The sequence below is a fragment of the Protopterus annectens genome, chromosome 12.part0 (genome assembly GCF_019279795.1).
Source record: "Protopterus annectens isolate FY-2018-M chromosome 12.part0, PAN1.0, whole genome shotgun sequence".
In the NCBI taxonomy this organism is placed as follows: domain Eukaryota; kingdom Metazoa; phylum Chordata; order Ceratodontiformes; family Protopteridae; genus Protopterus; species Protopterus annectens.
In genome coordinates this window covers 267,582,868-267,604,415 of record NC_056746.1, presented here as the reverse complement: position 1 = coordinate 267,604,415, position 21,548 = coordinate 267,582,868, and the positions used below count along the sequence as shown (strand labels likewise).

Genomic DNA, 21,548 nt, shown 5'->3' with positions numbered 1-21,548 from the left:
GGGTGACATGGGACAACTATTTGGAAACAGTCTGCTTTGGCACAGATTATTCTTTTTTAAACCATCATAAAATGGATAACTGATCGGAATTTTTGAAGGTTTTACTCCCATCAAGATAATATCAGAGTTGTTTGTTTACATCCACATTTTGAAGAATCCTTTCTCCCTCAGTTTATGTTCTGGAAAGGGAGATGGATAGCTTGGCTTACAGTAAAGATGGACAGCACTTTAGGAAGAAGTGAAGAATTAGTTCTCAAAGAAACACCTATCTTTGTGCAAAAAATGAGGTGAGGTTGACAGACCATGAGAGCTTGCAACTCAGACATTCATCTTGCAGAGGTCAGGGCAATCAGCAACACTGTCTTCCATGTTAAGAACCTCAAAACAGCCGGATAAGCTGGTTCAAGTGGTGCAAGAGTTAATTTTTGCAAAACAAAATTGAAACCCAAGGAGGTGCCACTTATTTTCTAGTTGGAGAGGTATGCAGAACTCCTTTTAAAAAACATCTTGATATGGGAATACACTGAAAGAGAGGGTTCTATGAGCAGACATGTTGAAATGGCCAACAAATGAACCTTGACAGAAGAGACAGAAATGCCAGATAACAACTCAAACAAATACTACAGAACCAGAGAAATACTAGCATTAAAAGGGTATTTGTACTTAGTATGACACAAAGCAGAAAATGTTTTCCATTTGCCAGTATATGATTATTTCCTACAAAAAAGTTCCTTTGCCTCCTTTAATATCTGCTGGACGCCTTTAGAAAGCCGGTCCCTAAAGTTATTAAAACTCTTATCGTCAAGGGAGTTAGATGAAGTTGATTCAAGCTGGGGAGCATAAAATAAAATGCTATCTTGTGTGAGTAGGTCTAGTCTGTGAGGAAGCTTGTGTCAGCTGTATGGCCATTTCCATAAGAACAACCACTGTTGCTTGGGCCTGAAATGGGTCACCACAATTATCTTTGGTGAGTCGTCCAGAATATTCAGAATAGCCATGGACATCAGTAGAAAGGATGGAAAGGTATACATGGACATTCCTGTCCAAGGAAATGAGAATGCATCTGTTTTGCAGGCCTGCTTACAAGGGCTTCTGGTGCAGAAATTTGCTAGTTGTTTGTTGTGAGTGGAGGTGCGTAGATTTATCTGAGGTGCTCCCCATACTTGGATATAAACCTGAAGATCACCCCAATTCAGTTTCCAATCATGAAGTTCTGTTCTGGCCCTGCTCAGCTTGTCAGCCACAATGTTTTGCTCTGATGGAATGCAAGACATCTGTAGAGTAAGTCTGTACTGAATAACTTTATCTGAATCTACCATGGCAAATCTGCACAGAGGATAAGATCTGAAATCCCTCTGTTTATATACCACATCACTGTGAAGTTGTCTGTAATTACTTGCAGTATTCCCACGAACCATAAATGAATACATATCAATATCTCTTTTGTGTTGGCATTCTGGTCTTTTTCTTCTCCAAAGACCTTGTACTTCTACCAACAAAGACACAGCTCTCCAAGCAAAGTCTACTGCATATGTTGTTAAAGACTATACTGAAGATGGAAGACAGAATGACAGACCTGGATTCAGATAACACTGGTCTCCCCACCAAAGCAGTTCCCTTCATATAAATCACAAAACTAGAATCTGAAACATGAGGGAGTATTAATGTTGGTACCATACAGATTTTAGGTACCAGTGAATCTTTATTATGAGGACTCTGGCTAGAGGAATCGTGAGAATCATAGATGCCTTGAATCCCAGTATCCCAAGAAATTATCCTGCTGAAGTCCTGGACTCAGTGGAAAAACTCAGGAATAGCTATAGATAAAAATTAACTTTTTCCTAAAGGAAGAAAAGCTCTTTAAAATGAATTATCTAGGGGACACCCCAGAAACACAACCCTGTGGGAAAACGTCAAACAAGGCTTTTGAATGTTTTCCTGGAAACCCAGTCCATAAAGGAGATCTCATACCCAAGTAAGCCATTCCTGACGCTTCAAAAAAGACCCAGCAAAGTAAGAAAATAGTCTAAATAAGGAAAAATATGAACACCTTGTGGTCTGCAATAGGCTATCACTTGAGCTAGACACTTTATAAACAGTCTTGGAGCAGTGGATAACCCAAAGGACAAGGCAAAGAACTGAAAGTATAATCCCAGACACAGAAAACCTTAAAAAATTTAAATATGCGGCTATAGGAATATGATAAGCTTCCTTTAAATTTAGAGTTACCAGAAAAAAACTGGAAGGGGGAATAAGTGGTAGCAGGTTGTGAAAGGATAGCATTTTGAACTTTGGGACTTTCACAAATTGATAGAGAAAGGAAAGATCTAGGACTGGCCTTCATGAGGCTTCTTTCTTTGGTAACAGGAACATTCTTGAATAAAAACTTTTCCCTGTCAAAGAAAGAGGAACAGACTTTATGATTCCTTGAGTCAGCACATGCAGGGAAAGTAGTAGTATAATCTGGTGGAAGAGAAAGAATCCCTGAAAAGGAAGGAAGGGCTCCCACTATCATCTATACCCTTAATGGATCACTCCCAGAATCTACTTTTCTGACACTGTCTTGACAGAGAGAGAGAGAGAGAGAGAGAGAGAAATAGTCAGATTTTTGGGAAGATTTAAAAGCTGCTTGCCAGGTGGGAAAGGTGGGGGTGGGGGCATTACCATTTGAACATAGTCATTCAGACTTTTTGGACTATCTTAGCTTCTGAGAGACCCCACCCCCTTTTTGAAGACTCCTTGCCATTGTGATTTGAATGTCTACTTGTCAGAAATTGTTTGAGTATGCTTAGTTTGCTTTTTATAAAAGGATACTAAGTTAGGGATGAAACCTTTAGCATATGTGTAGAAGGAAGGTTGAAAAATATGAGTCACCCTGTGAATCAGTTTCCTTCTCCCATCACCATTTTAAGTAGCTCAGCAGTAGATGGTCCAAAAGCAACCTCCCTATCAAGGGGATAATTCAAAATTTCAACTTTAACATCCTTGGGTAAATTTTGAGAATGTAATCATGCAAACATTCTCATAACAGATCCAGTACCTACTGCACTGGAAGATGCATCAACTGAGTCATAACCACACTTCAAAAAATGTTTGGTCATCTGAGACACCAAATTGTGTAGTACAGTAAACTCTTAGTTAACTGGAACTCAAGCAACCAGAAAAAAAATTGAAGAAATATAGTACAATTTTCATACGTTGCACTTTGTTTGCCCCCTACCTACAAACCTTATGTTTTTAGAGTTTTAAAAAGGAAGAGAGAAATAAATTCCCTCTTCCCAACCTAAGAACAAGTCAAACCAAACAAATAGTATAGGGTACAGTATTAGTCAGGCCTATTTTTAATAGTAACTCTCAAGCAACCAGAAACTACAGTTATCTGGCATCTACCAATCCCCATGGGTGCCAGTTAACTGACAGCTTACTGTAAAGATTTTCACTCAAAAGAAGCAAAACTGGCAATAATATTACTCATTCTCAAATGAAGCAAATAAAACTAAGAAATGAACCTGACAATTAAAGAATCCTGAAAATAAGTGCGCAGAGAATACACTCTTTTTTTAAATCCATCAAAAGCTTTCCATTCCTTACTGGGGGGAAGGTTAGCATTGACTAAATTTTAACTGTGGAAGGATTTTGTCAAGGAAATATCTGCACATTCAGATGCTGGTTTAGAAAACAAATTTTCTAAGACCGAGAAACTTTATACAATCTGTCTTCTTAGGTGCTACAGAGGTTGGCTATCAAGCATGTTGCAAGCTATAATAAAAACACCCTCTAAAGCTGGAACAACAAGAGGAACAGCAGTAGGCTGAGGAAATCCCAGCTGTAATAAATCATATTTTCTCAAAGAAACTGGAATGTCATCATGTTCCCACTGAACCAACTGGTTCATCATATATATGGTTACAGAAAAAAGAAAATTCTTCTAAGGGACAATCAGAAGAAATACTCTCCTCAGAATTATAATCAGTTACCCAAGGAAATAAAAAAATAAAACAAAACAGTTGTTACTGGGCAATACAATTTCCTGTTCATCGCACTGGAAATCTTCAGAAAACAAAGATTCCTTTTTCTTTTACCAGTAAATCCAGAATGAAAAATGTTAAGAGTCTTAACTAAGCCCCAGGACATGCTCAATAAATCATCCCTACCTAAAGTGAGAGAGAGGAGAAGATTGTTTAACTTTCTGCTTCTTTTTAACTGGAATATCCATCAAAGCAGACTGTCTCCTGTCAGAAAGATCACCCTAAGGGACAGGTATCCTAGTTCAGCTAGGCAGAAAAACATTTCTTGCTTTTTTTTCTAAGACTGATATGAGTAGATCTCCCATGACCATTAAGGACATTCCAACAGCCACAGAGGATGTGTATAACCCCTGGTCCATGGTGGCTGAAGGGACTACACCAAAGGAAACCAAGGAAGAGAAGTGGTCTGAGGAGCCAGGAATAACCAGTGCAGAGTCACCCAACTGTGGCTGAGGCAAAGTAGTAGCCTGCTGAAAAGGCAAAGGCTGTCTGGAAATATGAACCAAGGCACTAATAAACTGCTCCACGGTAAAGCTGAGAAGGACGCCTGAAGTCTGGATAAAACTAACAGCGGCAGTCGGTATAAAGGTAATTATCAAAAGGGTAATGTTTTTGCTGTAAAATGACTGTGACACGTACCATATACACTTACCAAAGCCCCTGAGAACAATTTATAAAATGTTTTCTCACAAAGAAAATTACAATAAACATTAGAATAGCAAGTTTATACTAAAAGTAATGTAAGAACCATAGTCTCTCATGTGACAGAAAAGTTGCGTGATAGTCCAACTAAAATTAAACTCTTAGTATAAAACAAACAGTTTTACACAAAAATCTACTCTTTTACTCATAAAATAAAGAGTGGAAGTTTTTTTTTTTTTTTTACCCAAAGGGAACTTGTCTGTCCAGCAATGAGGAACCGTTAGCCAGCAGTCAATTCCCGAAAGCTCACAAGAGGACCATTCTTCAGTGGCAGGAAAGCTCTATGGGCTTGCAGCCCAGAATGCTGATTTTCTCCAACTCTGCTTGAGCTCTCAGTCATCTGGGCACCTGGAAGGTGCCCTTAAGCTTTTGAATTTGGCCAACTGGGTTTAGGATATAACCCATATACTGCAGCAGTGATCAAATGATGAACACATCTTTTTCTTTTCTTCCTTGAAGATAGCTCCTAAATGTCAGTAAATCTGCCCAGACCATCAAAACAGAAACAGCAGAACAAAAAGCTTTTCTTATGAAGTGCACTCTCCTGGTACAAAGCTTAATCCTTAGGCACAATGGATAATACATCCAAAATCACATTACAGGCAAGTGAAGACCCCTTTACTTTCTCCATCCCTGGACACTGACAATAGTGGTTCTTCCTTGCCCACCAAGGACATTTCTATAGCCACAGAGGATTTGAATAACTCCCAAGACTTTGCTGGCTTAGAAGCCTACACCTAAAGGACTGGGGGAAAAATATGGGTGATCTGAGGAACCACTAATGACCACAGCAGACTTACCCACCAGCAGCTAAGGAAAACTATGATCCAGACTGACCCTTGAAGACTCCTTAATAATTTTTCACTTTTTGTACTCCAAGAAAGCTACTACCATGGAGCCAAACTGCGACTCCATTGGAAGGCCAGGAAGGAGGTCTGAAATATGGGTCACAGAACCACTAAGAGTCCGTTAAGGTGATCAGCAGAAAAAATATGGTTGTAAGGTAAGTAAACCACTGAAAGTCTCCCACAAGGACAAGATCCTGCCCCAAATATGCTCACTGTCAATAAACACACTTTTCTTTTTTTCAAAAATTAAACTTTTCCTCACAAAAAGTTTACACAAGCACTGACATCACATTTTCCTTCACAGAGACATAACGGTCTCAGTCATTCTGTTTCTCGGTACAAGTAAGACGGGACACAGAAACACAAATTTTCCAAATAAATTTAAATAAAAATAGGAATATTTTTTCCCAATGGGGACTTAACTGTCTTCTCTTGAAGTACTGCTAGCAAACTGATATAATTAAAGGGCCTGCCACAGAAGCAGACACTTTGGAGGCAAAAAAGCTCTGACATGTTTTAGAGCTCCAAATGCCTTTTACATAGAGTGTCAATGTGCACTCCTGGCAGTTGGAAAGCCTAGGAGAACATCCAAAGATCTGGGAGGCTGGCAGGTACAGAGGTTAAGACCCACACATCTTAGGCTACTGCAACTATGTATTGAACAACTAAAAGACACAAGCAGATGCTTGTTTTGTCACATGCATGGCAGCATGATGAAACACTCAGAACACACACTTTTGAGATTAGGGTTGTTCTCCACCATTCAAGTAGATGAAACCAGGAGTCATCATACTATTGTATGGCCTAAGGCAACTACTTGAAAATCTGCTAACTGATAACATATCACCTGTAGTCTTGATGTCAGCCTTTTCACCATCACAATCACCTTATAGAAATAAACTTCAGGACTGCAGCTGAGGAAAAAAAAAGTTTTCTTGTGATTGCTAAATTGACTTTTTAAGCTAACCACAACCAAAAGTCATTTGCTATACAGCAGTTCATTGATTGCTTCTAGGTATTTCTAAATGTTAGTGACAAAAAAGAACTGGTAATGCCTGTGCATTTAATTAGAACAGTGGAACAAATGCAGCATTTGTCCCAGACACCAACTTGTAAGGGCACAAAACAGCTTACAAACTGTCAATTACACAGTCAAGATGATCTAGGTCTTCAGCACATGCATGAGCCTAGGTTTCATCCCTGGTTTACATGTTGATAACACCATTACTGAACTTCTGCTGCAGCCTGAAAAATTGAAGGAATGCAAGTTACGGACTGAGATCTACATGTCATATTAAGATTTGTTTTTTCATCTTCCTTTCGTAAGTAACCAAACACCATCAAAATGTTGAGAAACACACCAATAACTTTGGAGGTATAGTCTGATAAGCCAAATCACAACTGCTAAACTGCAGTCTAAATGCCATATAAGAGTCAGAAAAAACATTACCTGAACTAATGCAAGTATAAATGATGTCAGTAGTGGAGGAAGCCTTACCTGGGTGAATAAAGACTTTGGTTAAATGACCATAATGCCAGGCAACACGTGTCTCATAATTATTAAATGTTAGGAATGAGCAATAATTTTTATTCCCCTTATTTCAAGCCATACACTACAGAATACTCTAAAAACTTCTTCATAAAAAAGTATGCAAATAACCCCACTATGCAGAATAATGTTTCATAAAATAACTAACAAATTATAAGGAAAGAATAGTTTTGTAAAATCTTGCCATAACCATAGAAGTCCTTCTCTTCCATGTTGCAGTAGTCTTACTGTGGGATTCCCCACCTCAGGTGACCTGAATGCTGGCTCCTATACAAAAGCCTGGCTGCTGTAGGTGTATGGGATGTCACATGTAGGACCATAAACCAGGGACCTTAAATGTGATGTCTGCACGCACAAACCTCAGAACATAAATGCCCAGTCGGACAGTGCCATAGAGAGTAACAAGTGATGTCAGCCAGAGATGCAAAGTGTCATATGCTGGCTAGTCTGACCCTGGTCTAGGGTAGAGTATCAGAGTGTCCTTAAGACAGGGCAATAGTAAAAAAGGTGGACAGGTGGGTGGGAAGGAATACTGCAACATGGAAGAGAAGGACATCTATGGTTATGGTAAGATTTTACACAACTATTCTATGTCCTTCTATTCTTATGTTGCAGTATTCTTACTGTGGGGAGTACGACAGCTTAGTTAGTTAGAGGGAAGGGTGAAGGTAGATGTAGCTAATTCCAAAAAACCCTGCAGGATTTTTATTTTTTTATTTTACATTTGTTGACCGGGAAAGTCCGACTAGGTTCCACAGATCCTGTTTTCAGCGGAGGCCCAGGGAGAAATGCTCCAGAAATGCAGGATGCAGGATTGCTCTAGTAAACCCTGCCGGGCTCTGGAGATGTGGTCCAATTTGCAGTGTTTGGTGAAGGTGTGAATAGTGGACCAGGTGTCTACTTCCAGGATGGAGGCTGTGTCCAGGCTTTTGAGGAAGGCTTTGGAGGTTGCCATGCCCCTGGGTAGAATGAGCTCTTACTCCCTGGGGTAGGTGTTTGCCATGGTGGGAGTAGCAGAAGCAAATAGTTTTCCTAATCCAACAGGAAATAGTTTGTTTTGAGACTGCCTTGCCTAGGGCCCTAGGATGGAAGGGTATAAAGAATTGGTTCGATTTTCTGATGGACTTAGTTTTGTCTAGATAAAACCTTAGCTGTCTGTGCACATTCAGGGAATGGAGTATCCTCTTACTGTCATTGGTTGGAGAGGGGAAGAAGGTGGGCAGGTGAATGGATTGGTTTAGAGACAGTTCGTTGACCACTTTAGCTATGAAGGAAGGATCAGTATGTAGGGTCACCCTATCCTTGTGGAAGGGAGTGTAGAGAAAGCAGGTCATTAGAGCTTGTAGCTCTGACCCTCTTCTAGCTGAGGTAAGTGCCACTAGTACAGTCTTCCATTTATACATTTGGTGCATAGCAGCACTAGCTGGTTCGAATGGGGCCAGAGTTAATTTATCCAGAATGAAGTTCAAGTCCCAGGCGGGTGAGATGGGTTTTCTTGATGGTCTGATGTGTAAGACCCCTTTCAGGAATAATTTGACATCTAGCCTGGTTAGTAAGGGGGATCTAGTGGTAGACAGGCTGAAATTGCTGATAGGTGGACTTTCACTGAAGAGTAGGAAAGACCAGCCTTAATTAGTTCACATATATAGGTAAGGACTTGGGGGGGGGGGGCACCTGGCAGGTATCCCTGTCCTTATGGAGACACCAGCTGGAGAATCTTTTCCATTTTGATAAGTAGGATCTCCTAGTAATGGGTTTCCTGGCCTCCCTCAGGACTAAACGCACGTCCTCTGAATATTGGTGTTTGAAAGGGATTAGAAGCTTATCACCCAGAGTGTTAGGCCTAACATCTATTGGTGAGGGTGAATTTGAGTTCATTTTTGTTGTGCGAGTTAGGTTGTGGGGTAACTTGTGGTGATTCTCCTTTGCTAATGAAAGAAGTAGGGGGTACCAGTGCTGCCTTTGCCAATAGGGAGTCACCAACAAGATTTTTGGTTTGTTCCTCATGATTTTCAAGAGGACGTTTTGAATGAGAGGGAAGGGTGGAAATGCATATAGAAATCGCCCCTTCCATGGAATGCTTAAGGTATTTACCCTCCAGGCAAGTGGAGAGTGGTCCTTGGTGCAGAATCTTTTCAATTGTCTGTTCGGGGAGGGGGGGGGCAAAAAAAATCTTCTTGAGGTGTGTCCCACTGGTGGACAATGTCTAGAAAGGTCTTCCTGTTCAGCATCCACTTGTGCTGTAGAGATGTTCTGCTGAGAATATTCACTTGTTTGTTGTCCTGAGCAGGGATGCATGTTGCCTGCAGGGATAAGTTGTTCCTGGAGGCGAGATCCAAAATTTGTAATGCTATCCAGCAGAGGAAGTAGACCTTGGCCCCTCCCTGTTTGTCTAGATACCACATGACTGGGGTATTGTCTGTGAAAATCTGAATGGGGCCTGGTTGCAGGATAGGGAAGAAGGCTTTCAGGGCCAGAAGAACAGCAGTCATTTTCCTCACATTGATATGTTTTATTTGGAGGGTAGTGTTTCCGGTCTCCTGTGCCATGAAACCTTTCATGGTAGCCCCCCCCCCTTCCAGGTCTGATGCATCTGTATGTTATGTATGTGCTGGGTTTGGTGGTTGCAGTGGAAGGCCCGGGTTCAGGAGTATTTCTTGGATCCATCACCTTAATTCTGCTTTGAGGCAGGGCAGCAGGGTAATCCTCTAGAGGATGTTGGTGTTGTGACCAAACATTTTTCAAGTACCATTGCAGCTTTCACATGTGCATTCTGGCTAGAGGCAGCATGGGAATGGTGGCTGCCATTAGTCCCAGGATCTGCAAGAATTGTCTTGCAGACATCTGATTAACTTGTAATAAGTTATGGAAGTGAATGGAGAGAGAGAGAGAACTTTGTCCTGAGGGAGGAAAGCCTGAATCAGGTCTCTTCTGATCCTGCAGCCCAGAAGAATTTTGTCCTGCTGGGGAATTAAGGATGATTTCTGAAGGTTAAGGGTGAATCCCAAGTTTTGAAGCAGGGAGGTCATTTACCTCAGATGGTTTAGAAGGGTGTCCTCTGTTTCTGCTAAAATGAGGATGTCATCTAGGTAAGGATAGATTTGAACACCTTTGGTTCTGCAGTAAGCTACGGCTGGGGATAGACATTTTGTAACTACCCTGGGTGCAGTAGATAAACCAAAGAGTAAGGCTGTAACTTGAAAATGAGAGCAGTGCCCAGTGAAATGCAAGAATCTTCTGTTGGAAGGGTTTTATGGGAATATGGAGATGAGCTTCCTTTAGGTCAAGAGTGGCCATAAAGACCTGGGCTGGCAATAATGGAAGAAGAGTTTGAAGGGATAGCATTCTGAATGATGGAACTTTTAGGAAAAGGTTTAGAAAGAATAGATCTAGTATTGGTCTCCAAGGGCCACCTTTCTGGGGACCTGAGTAGGAGCCTTTTCCTTCTTGTCCTCGAGGAACAGGTTCTATAGTTGCTAATGCCAGGAGGTCTTGCAGTATGTGAGGGATGAGATGAAGTTTTTTTTTGGTGAAAAAGGAATGCCCCTTGGAAGGGGCTTTTCCTTCTAAAAAAGGAAATATCCATTTTGTATTATTGCCAGCACCCAGTAGTCTGATGTGATGGATTTCCAAATGGGGAGGCAGTGGGGAAGGCGGGCTTGACAAGGGGAGGTGGGAAAGGCAGTCACGCACTGTTGGGTCCACTTCTGTCTTGAAAAGGCGGTCTCCGACTGGGTTGTGAGGCAACTGGTCTGGAGGAGGTTTGCCTCTTGGCTCCTTTCCTATGCCTGGAAGAGGAAGGGGTAGCAGAGGATAGGGGCCTCCTGACAAAGGTAGTCTTTGCAGGATAATTCCTGTAGTATTTAGGGATGGGAGACACAAGTGAGTTTGATGTCTTGAAGCGCTTTACTTTTTTCCTGCAGGTTTTTGAAAAGGTCTGCAGTTTGTTTACCAAACAGGAGGTTGTTGTCTAATGGGACATCTAGGATTTTAGACTTGAAATCCTCTGGAAGGGGTTGTAGGCATAGCCAGGAATATCTGTGGAGTACTGATGTAGAAGCAGCAGACTGTGCCAAGGTCTCTGCTGAATCAAAACTGGATCTAATAGACGGTCTGGCTACCTGTGAAGCCAGGGATAGTTTAGATGCTATCTCAGTTTTGGTAGGGCACTCAGGGGTGGATGCAAGAGAGTAGAGGCTTGTGATACTAGGTCCAAGGCATATCTTATCATATGGGTTTGGTAGTTGATAGCTCTAAAGGCTAGGGTGGAGGAGGTACAAACCTTCTTTCCTATCCTGTCCATGTTTTTGCTATCCTTGTCAGTAGGCAGAAGAGATGCTGAAGGTATCAGTCTAGATTGCTTGTCAGGGGATACAGCAATTACAGGAGGGTCTGCCAGGGGTGGTTTTACTAGGAATTTCTGTCCATTTGGAACTTTATAGAACCTGTCAGGTCTCTTAGGGGCTGGTGCTTGTGAGTCTCAGTTCTTTGATGTGGAGGTGAAAGCATCAAGGTAAGCAGGAATGACTGGTGGGATGGCTGAAGGTGAGGGAGATTCCAACTGGAGTAGTTCAAAGTATGTCCTTTGAGTGTCAGTCATTTGGGAAGTGTCCCACAAAGTATTCTTTCATTTTAGTGATGGTCTCCCCAAAGGTGATATCCTCTGGTGGAGAGTCCCCCTCTATGGATTCCTCATCAGGGGAATAATATTCAAGTCAGGAGGCAATTTGTGAAGAATAGGAGATTGATTCATCAGAAGATGAGTAATAGGGTCTCTGTTCTTCTTCCCCTTCTTGGGCAGTAGGCAAAGGGAGGGAAGTGGCAGACGCAGGTCTAGGACTGAGCAATGGAATGGTGGAGGGTGAAGAGGCCATGGGCCTAAGGGCAATGAAGGCCTGCATCAAAGAACTGGTAAAAGATTTCCAGTCTGGGACTTCTTCAGAACGTGGAGTTTGGTGTTTTGTTTTCGTTTTTTTTTTTAAAGGCATAGGTCTCGGAGAAGGTCTGGGTTAAGGAGCCTGGGAGATGGTAGGGGTTTCACCCAGTGGAATCCCAGTCAGTCGTCTGACTATATCTGGTTCCCCCCTTGGCATCGGTAGGGACTGACATCAGAGATCTCTCCATGGATGTGCTGGCCATTACTTCCAAAGTGGCTTCCTCGAGGGCAGCCATCAAAGTAGAAGGTTCTGTCGGATGTCCCTCAACTCCTAAATCGGAAGCTGGCGGGATGTCCCATGGTCGGAGAGGCAGAAGAAGTAGGCCTGGAAACCTTGGTCTTTTTCCGTGGTGGTTCTGTTGGAGCAGCCAATTTGGGATCCATCCTGAGTGCTAATTTTTTGAGTCTCTGTTTTTTTTAAGTATAGGTTAAGGGCAGTCAGATGGCTATGGAGGGTCTTGAGTACAAAAGATTGGCAAATTAAGCAAGTGGTATGGTCGTACTCTTGGCCTAGACAGAAAACGTAGTGGTTGTGTGCATCTTTATGCAGTATCTGGCTTTGCCCTTCTTAGTTGACATCGGCTAATGGTAACTACAGCAAACCAAGCTCAAGCAATATATAAAGTCAAAACCCACAACAAAGTACTTATCTTTACATGTCTTCAAGTAAAGGAGTGAAGCGATTGATGTGACGTTGACTAGGCTGAAAAGTTATGAGGTCTATGTGTGCAGACATCACATTTAAAGTCCCTGGTTTATGGCCCTACGTGTGATGTCCCATGCACCTACAGCAGCCAAGCTTAAGCTTTTGTATAGATGTCGACGTTCGGGTCACCTGAGGCGGGGAACCCCACAGTAAGAATACTGCAACATAGGAATAGAAGGACATCTAAGATTTATGGCAGTCTCATATTTCAAATGCATTTTCTTCACAGCTTCAAATGAGGTACTGCAAATTACTCCCATCTTCCATCATTATGTTGTTCACGGATAACATGTCAGCAGTTTATATGTAAACAGAAACTAAACTGCTATTCAAATATACTAATTCTAGTCTGTACAAAACATGTATCCAATTTGCTTTCTAATTCTAACACTTTCAGAAACAGGAGTTCCCTAAAATTTAATATATGTTTCATTTGTTAAAAAGCCCTGTGTGTTTATTGCAGAATAATATTCTTGCCATCTAATGCAAATAATAAATGAAGATAGAAAATAAAGATATACAAAGACCTTAACAAAAATCTCCACTTACTATAACCTCTTTAATGGCTGCTCTCAGCACCTTTTCGGTTTCATTAATCTCCATTGGCCGTGCCATTGCTGTTGTTCTCATGTCCTACACACAAAGTGTCACAAAAGAAAGAAAAGAAAAGTAAAGAAGTTACATTAACTCTTCTCTCTTGATTATACCTGCATAACCTACATTTCACAGACTAAAAAGGCATGCGACAAAGTAACATATTTGCATATATGCCAATGACTGAAAGAACACCCACAAACAACTGCCCTTGACATCAACACTTTTCAAAGAGACACTAAACACAAAAGCCAAAGATTATGGGTATATATTGAGCTTAGCTGCAAGAGGCAGCCAAAGCCAAGAAAAATAAATTGGGTAACAATATAAATGTGTATATACACACAAATATTTAAGTGCACTCACATAAACACACACCAGGAACAAGTGCAAACTGCTTGTGCTTACCTATACCTGTCAGTTCCAAGTGAGATAAAATAAAGAAATGTGCTCTGACATTGCACTTGTGAGTGGCACATTACGGCTAAACATTTCATGCCATAATTGCTAGCACCTTACTACATATTTTCTATAGTAAATGAAATACAGCTGTATAAACTTTCCATATATACACACACAGCAATATTCATGTCCTAGAGTGACATAATTAACCAATATTCCATGACTGTGCATGGATATATCAGGATTTACACACAGTGGTGTGGTTTGATTACAAGGAGACGCCACAACAGGAGTGGATTATTGCTATTACACAATTACATTATTTAAAAAGAAATTGCTTACCTTTCTTAGATAATGTATTTGTATAAGGGCACTTCAGTCTTCTGTATACTGATATACTGCACATGTGCATGGGACTTGCAACCCGATGCATGCATAGTGCATCAGTGCAGGAAAAGTGACAAAGTATAATCTCCACTGCTGTGTTTTTAATAGTTACAAAAGAATGAGATTTGCTACGATATGCCTGGGTACTCTTCTTCTCTTCTCCTGGAAAATACACTGTTTGAGTAAAATGAAGATTTTCCTTGGACATCTTGGTTTGGGGAACCAATATATATCGGAGACATAAAATACTAATTGGAGCAAAAAAACTTACCTCAATCAACAATCTTATTAGGGACAGCCCTATTTTTTCTACAAGTACACCCAGATAAATATTTTTTTCCAAGATTTTATGTAAGTACACTCAAGATATTTTTTTCCAAGACAGGTTTGAAACTATGGTCAGTTTACAGCAAGGAGGCTGGGATGAAGGAACATACCAATATATTTTGAACTGGATTTACACAAGTTGTAAAGGAAAGACTGGTTTGCAGCAATGAGGCAAGACGACAATGAGTGCTAGCAAGGAAGAGATTTGATTTCCTACCACTGACTTTTAAGCCACAGATCTCAGCAAAGGCTGACAGAAACTGTGTGACAATCGTGAAATAACAAATCTAGTTTCTACCTTATAAAGTGAACAGCCAGAAAGCTGCATTAAATTGTGAATATACTTGTTTAAGGGTTTTGAAGCCACTCATGCCTTGGCCTTTAAAGAGGTTGAAAAGGAGTACAGGATGTAGAGTTACCACCACAGCCAATGACACAGTGTAAAGGGCTGCTACTACAATGATAAACTTGGGAGGAAATGCCACTGACTTAAGGACCTTCCAAAGATTAGCACCACAGTCACTGAAGAAGTGTAAAGGCCTGCTACTACACTGATAAACTTAGGAGGAAATGCAACAGACTTAAAGACCTTCCAAAGATGCTGACAGTGAATGGAGTCAAAAGCTTTTTCAAACTCAGCAAGTGGGCAGTGTAGTCTTGCATGAAAACCTGAAGGGTATTTATATGACTTAACATACTCCTGCAAGATAGGAATCCTTCCTTACAAGAAAGCAACGGAAGGGAGAAGTTGTTTCACCCAATCCACAAGGACCCTTTCATAGAGTTCAATCAATGTCAACTTCAGAAAAAGATATAGGTTGGCAGAGCCCACAAATTTATCTTTATTATTTTTTGATAATACCACAATGGCAGAGGTAAAGACTGATTAAAAGACTAGCTTTGCTGTTGATTTAAACATAACAATGCACCCAGAAAGGGCGTTATCTGCATATCTAGAAGATGGTATAGTTCTGGGGTGGGCATCAATACACTGTGTACTTCATTTTCTGTGACCAGGTCTACAAGTACTAGTTTAAAGACTTGTGAAAGCAGAGGGGCCAGCCTTTTATACAAGAAATTAGTGACACCTGAGTGTTTTTTTTTTCTGACCAGTTGTCTCAGAACAAGGGGACTTGCAAGAATACACAAACTCTTCATTTATGCTCAGGCAGGAATACAGAAGATTACTACTATGATGGTGCCTTACAGCTTGGCACTATCATTTGCCTATGTCTCTCAATTTTGTAAACCATTAGCTTCCCCAGCCTATTACATTCAGTGCAAAAAGGCATTGCTGATGCACTATCTGATAACACGTAATTACGTGCAGCATCCCTGTAAGACTTCAGTGTGGCTGTGTCCTTAAATCTAGTAGATTCACATTTGTTCAGTGTTTCAAAGATATATGCCTGGCGTCTGTTTTCAATTTTACTTAGGAAGACTGCTCTGGACCATTTGTAAATCTTGATCAGTTCTACCTTAAAATGATTCTCACCAGATATGCATGGCAAAACCTCAACCACTCCATTGATTTAAACATTTCTGGAAATGCTCCTAAAAATTTTTGAACATCTTTATTAAATAATCATATTTTAAACTACAACATGAGTCTGCATACATTAACAGAAAACAAAAACTGCAATAAAAGTTTCTATTGTTGTTATGCAGTATATATGCATGTTTTAACAAATGTCATTTACTTCGACATTACATAACACACTCAAAACTTCTGTGTTCTCTTAAACCTCACTCCAGCACCAGAAAAGTATTCTATGTGTATTGTTCCTATAAATTCCATTTATTTCTAAAGGTCTCTCCTCCAGTTCTTTCAATTCTTTTCAAGGGTGTACCAGGCATACACTTTGTACTCTACAGTGTACATCTTTCTTTGCATCACTCAAATCTAAAACAACAATATTCTTAATAGTTTTGGAGGAAACTGCAGAAAATGATGAGTACATTTACTAACTGCAATGGGGCATCATTTTGAAAGATGTGTTTATTTGTTTGAAATGTCAGGTGGGTTGGGGGTGCAGTAAAAGGAGTTCATAAGTAGAAAATGAAAATTTCTGTCTACACCCCTGCTTTTTTTTTTACAATATTCAAAACTTCCATTTTGCTTAGTACAGATTTTAATTATGGTTGGTGCGATGACCTTGTAGCAACCAATGCCAATAAATGTGAAGTAGATGCTATTACCCAGTCTGTTTCAATGAATAATCCACAAAATACAACCTTGGCACTAACAGCATAACAGGATTGTGCACTACTGTCTTGGGTTTGGGTCTCCAACCTCCACACCCAAAGTAGACTGTACACTGTTCACTTACAGAGCCACATCACTCTCTTCATGAATCAAGGTCTTCCAGGGCCACTCTATTTACAGTAACTGCCTTTCACTTTATTTTTCACATACACACCTGCACAAAATTTCCAGGGAAGGCTGTTGAATCCTCCAATTCCACACACCTTTCTTTCAGGGCCTGGTAGTACTCCCACCACTGTGAAGAAAGTCAGAGACTTCTACTTACCTGCATACTCTGATTGTACCACTTGATATCAGTTTTACAGGTAGTCGGCTGAAGTAATCATGAAGATGTGACCCTTACAGTTTTTTATCCCTTAGTGCAAGTGGTTACTGTCTTCGCAATTAAGCAACCATGCATAAATACTCTTATAATAAATCAATAGCAGCCACAATAGCTTTAAGATAATTAAAATGGGTTTTACTTAAATAATAAAGAAAATAACGAAAAGTTATGACTGCAGATGCATCCATGAAGGACATCACCAAATAAAATATACACAGGTTAGCACACAGGGAAGATTAAAGTAAAGTACAGTAAACATATGCACACAGAAAAATCTAACTCCAGCTATCTTAAGATTCCTAGGTAGCTGTTACAAGGAGTACTGTATCTTAAACTGTCCAGCTACAGACAGGATGTTCTCACAGCATGTCTACGCTTGCCTCTCAACATTTCATTAAGTCACAATTATAATGCCAAAGTCCTTGTGTGACTTCATTGTTGCTCCAGAGACTGGTCATAAACCAAGCAGCCCCACAGCCATTGCAACAGTATCAGTTCACCCCGATACCTTCACATCTGCTTATTCTTTAACTGCATCCCAAATGGGCCTTAAAATGTTTCAATGACCATTGCTTCCAGTGCTCTTTCATCCTTGTCTATTATAGGTTCATTGGTGTGTACTAGGCTAATGGCCCTGGAGCCTTTACAAGCCTAGCCATAGGATTACCCTGGCATAGTGCCACCCGATCTTACTTCCCAATGTCTCTGTCAAGTAGAGCCACTGGAGTTATCCCCAGGGTGAATTTACTGTTTCCCATCCACTCATCAAGATTTCTCTTGAAGAGGGTCAGTGAGGTGCTCTGCTTGACATGTATGGGAAGTCTGTTCCATAGCATAGGCAGTCTCTGGGTTATCTTAGGAGAAGGTGCAATCCTGTCTATGAATTAGCCCCTCCCCCCATCCTTAACATCTGTACAAATTAGAAGTTATGTACTTACCATAATGTGGCATCTGTGTTGTCCATTTTCATTCTTCCTCACTATTGGGTTATGGATCCAACCATCGAGTCTGACTCTGCTGCATTTCCCAGACTTGGATCCTAGTCTTGAGCCCTCACTCTACCCATAATAATCTACACTCTCTACAGCTTCCTCAGATTGAGTTTGCTGCCTTATTGCCTACAGAACAAAGAGACAGTATACATATAAAAGAAACAAGAGGCTCAAACCAGAACATAAATGTTCCTATAAATTCCAAATATCCTCTAGAAGCCACTAGGTTGGGGGATGGTGGGGAAAGATGGGAGGAAGAATGAAAATGGACAGCACATATGTCAAGTTATGCTAAGTACATAACGTCTAAATCTGATGTTGTCCTTTTCATTCTTTCTCATTATTGGGACAACGTCCGTAGTTATGTTACTCTTGGGTGCCCTCAAGGAATGATATGCCTGAGCTCTGTCGAACTAAAGAAGCTCTCCTTCTGGAGACAAAGTCCAAATTGTAATGCGCCAGAAAGGTACGAGTCTCTGACCAAGTAGCTGCATGACATATATCATCAATCGATGCTCTGGAGGAGAAAGCAAATCATGTAACCATCTAGTAGAATGGGCTTTAAAAGGGACAGGCAATTCCAAACTCCTTTTTTTTTGAATAAATTAGTGAAATACAATCCGTAATCCATTTGGCCAGTTTAACTTTGGAGACTGCCTAGCCTCGTCAGTTAGGAGAAAAAAGGTACAAATAGTTCAGATTTTCTGTACTGTTTTGTTCTATGAAGGTAAAATCAAAACTGTCTGTGAACATCAAGATGATGTAAAACATACTCGTCCTTGTTACAGAAATTTGGAAAGAAGACTGGTAATTGAATAGGCTGGTTAATATTAGTCTCTGTGGCTACTTTAGACATAAAGGAGGGATTGGTACAGAGGGATACTCCTATCTTTATGAAAAATAACATAAGGCAGTTTAGATAAGTCCTGAAATTTAGAAATTCTTTTGCTGATGTAATGGCTACCGAAAAAATGGCTTTCCAGGAAAGAAATTTAATTTCACAACCACTAGCTGGCTCAAAGAGCTTTTGAGTTATGCCCTGAAGAATCACAGTGAGATCCCACATCAGAGTTGGATCTTTTATTGGAGGTCTAAGTAGAAAAATCCCCTTCATGAATGCCTTAGATAATCTAGATATAGACAGCGAACCAGAAACATTTCTAACATGAAAATTGGATAAGGCTGCCAGGTTAAGTCTTATAGTAGAAAAACTAGCCTCTGCAAAGTAAGAAAAAGAAGGACAGCTGAGGCAGAGGCTGAGAAAGGATGTTGAGTTTCTGATGGGTGAGACAGGAGGTCCTATCTGGGTTCCAGAATTCATGCAGAATATTTCAGATGAGTCCAGAGAAAGGTAAACTATATCTGATGAGGTCAGTACGGGGCAATGAGGATTACTGTACTATTCAGCTTTCTAGCTTTCTGCAGAAACTTTGGGATCAATTGTGGAGGGTGACAGGCATAAAGGAGACTGGAGGACCAATCGTGAACCACAGCATCTCTTAGGGACTCCACCACAGACGTGATCAGAGTGAACTGCTTGTTGCAGTTGTTGTTCTGGGGTGAAGCAAAGAGGTCGCAGCAAGGTTGACTACAATGGCTGAAAATCAAGTATGCTACTGACTGAATAAGCGACCACTGGTGAGAAGTCAGAATGGACCTTCTAAGAGTTTGTTTACAAAAACATTGGAATTCCCCAGTATGTGTGTTGCAAGTAGAAAGCGGCCTGAAGATATCACCCATTCCCAAACCAAACAGATATAAATGGGTTCCTCCTTATTTGTTAATGTACCAGACTACTGACATGTTGTCTGTTTGAACTGCAACAGTTCCAAGGGGGAGAACATCCTGAAAGGCCTATAATGTTAATAAGACCGCTCTCACCTTCATAACATTGACATGCAATCTGGACTCCATGTGAGTGCATGTGCTTTTGGGCCCTTGAAATGCTCCCCCCACCCCAGCTGAGAAACATCCGTGGTCACAGTGGCTGTGGGGGAAGGAAGAAGAAATGGCCTGCCAACGCAGAGGCAATTTGAAAGAAAGCAGCATTGTACATGACATTTGCAAACTGATGTTAGTCTGACAGGAACAGATAGAGACTTATGCAGAATTTTTACTGGCCTGGGATAAATCTAACTCCAGCTATCTTGCATTTAATAGCTTGCTGCTACAAGGAGTACTGTACCTTAAATTGTCTAGCTAATTTCCACAGATAGGACTGTTCTCACACAAGTACACAATTATTTCTCAGCATTTCATTAAGTCACAATTATATAGACAAAGTCTGTGTGACTTCACTGTTGCTATGGAAACTGGTCATAAACCAGCTAGCCCCACAACCATCACAATAGTATGCATTTGTCCCAATGCTCTCACATCTGCTTCTTCTTTAATTGCATCTCAAATGGGCCTTAAAAAGTTTCAGTGACCATTGCATTCCAATGCTGTTTCATCCTCGTCTGTTATCTTAGGAGAAGGTGCCATTCTGTCTGTGAACTAGCACTTTACTCTGTCCTTTAACATCTGGACAAAAAGTTTTACTAGGTAACATATACATTGCTAATCAACATGCCAAAATGGAAGAAAAACAACATACAAAGGAATATATTTTGCTTCCTTCAGCCTAGCATAAGCACATTTCACAATCATTTACTTTTAGCCTGGCATCACGTCTGGCTTTACAGCTGGTATAAGTTTAAGTTTCATTTTCAAGTAATTTCTTTTTTATCTAATATCACAAACTTTAGTAAGGACTTCCTATATCTAGGCAATTCATATCCTGTAACCAAGCTCAGAATTATCTTGCTAGCTACTTGAACTTGACCCCCAAAAACTTCTGTCAAAGTACTCTTTACAGAATAAAAAAAAAAATCTAACAACTTGTTACATTCCCAAATCACATTTTCCAATTACTTCTCTCTTCTTTATCACATCTCCAGTATTTGATATCTACTTGAAGAAATGCAGAAATATCTAAACAAACACTTCTGTGAAACAAATTCCGCATCTTTTGGACATTGTTGCACACTTAGGAACTCTACAGATTCATCCCGTTATTCCATGTGCAAACTGCCTTTCCATTTCTTATCTTAATCCGTTCTAACCACCTCTGATTACCTCCTATAACTGGCATGCAAAACTTTATACAACTTACTACCACTTTTAAAATTATATCCTGTTCTAGACTCAACCAAAAACTCTGTTAGAGCTGGTCTTTCATTAAATACTCCACCATTCATTTCTCTTTGCCTATATTTTCTTAATAATACTTGATAGGGAAGGGAAGTCTCTAACCTATAGTCCCAAACTCATGCTTAGCTTCATTTCAATTTATTGCATTTGCTTCCCAAGTTATTTGCTTTAAATACCTTGGGGATCCTTTACCAATTTCCTCCAATAAATTCCAGCCCACCACATTACGTTATTTTCTACACCCCCAATTTACAGATTACCCTATTGGTAAAATTTCCTTCTTCCAGTCTTGTG

General features: G+C 40.4%; 1 protein-coding gene across 1 annotated transcript in view; it reads right to left on the bottom strand.

Annotated features, from left to right (window-relative positions):
• CLUAP1 (clusterin associated protein 1) overlaps nucleotides 1–21,548 on the bottom strand; it is a 960,319-nt gene that overhangs the window by 572,804 nt on the left and 365,967 nt on the right. The window contains exons 7-8 of the mRNA XM_044089326.1: nucleotides 20,433–20,461; nucleotides 13,319–13,402 (exon numbers count right to left, since the gene is read on the bottom strand). Coding sequence (XP_043945261.1) covers nucleotides 13,319–13,402; nucleotides 20,433–20,461 — 113 coding nt within the window. The remainder of the gene's footprint in view (nucleotides 1–13,318; nucleotides 13,403–20,432; nucleotides 20,462–21,548) is intronic.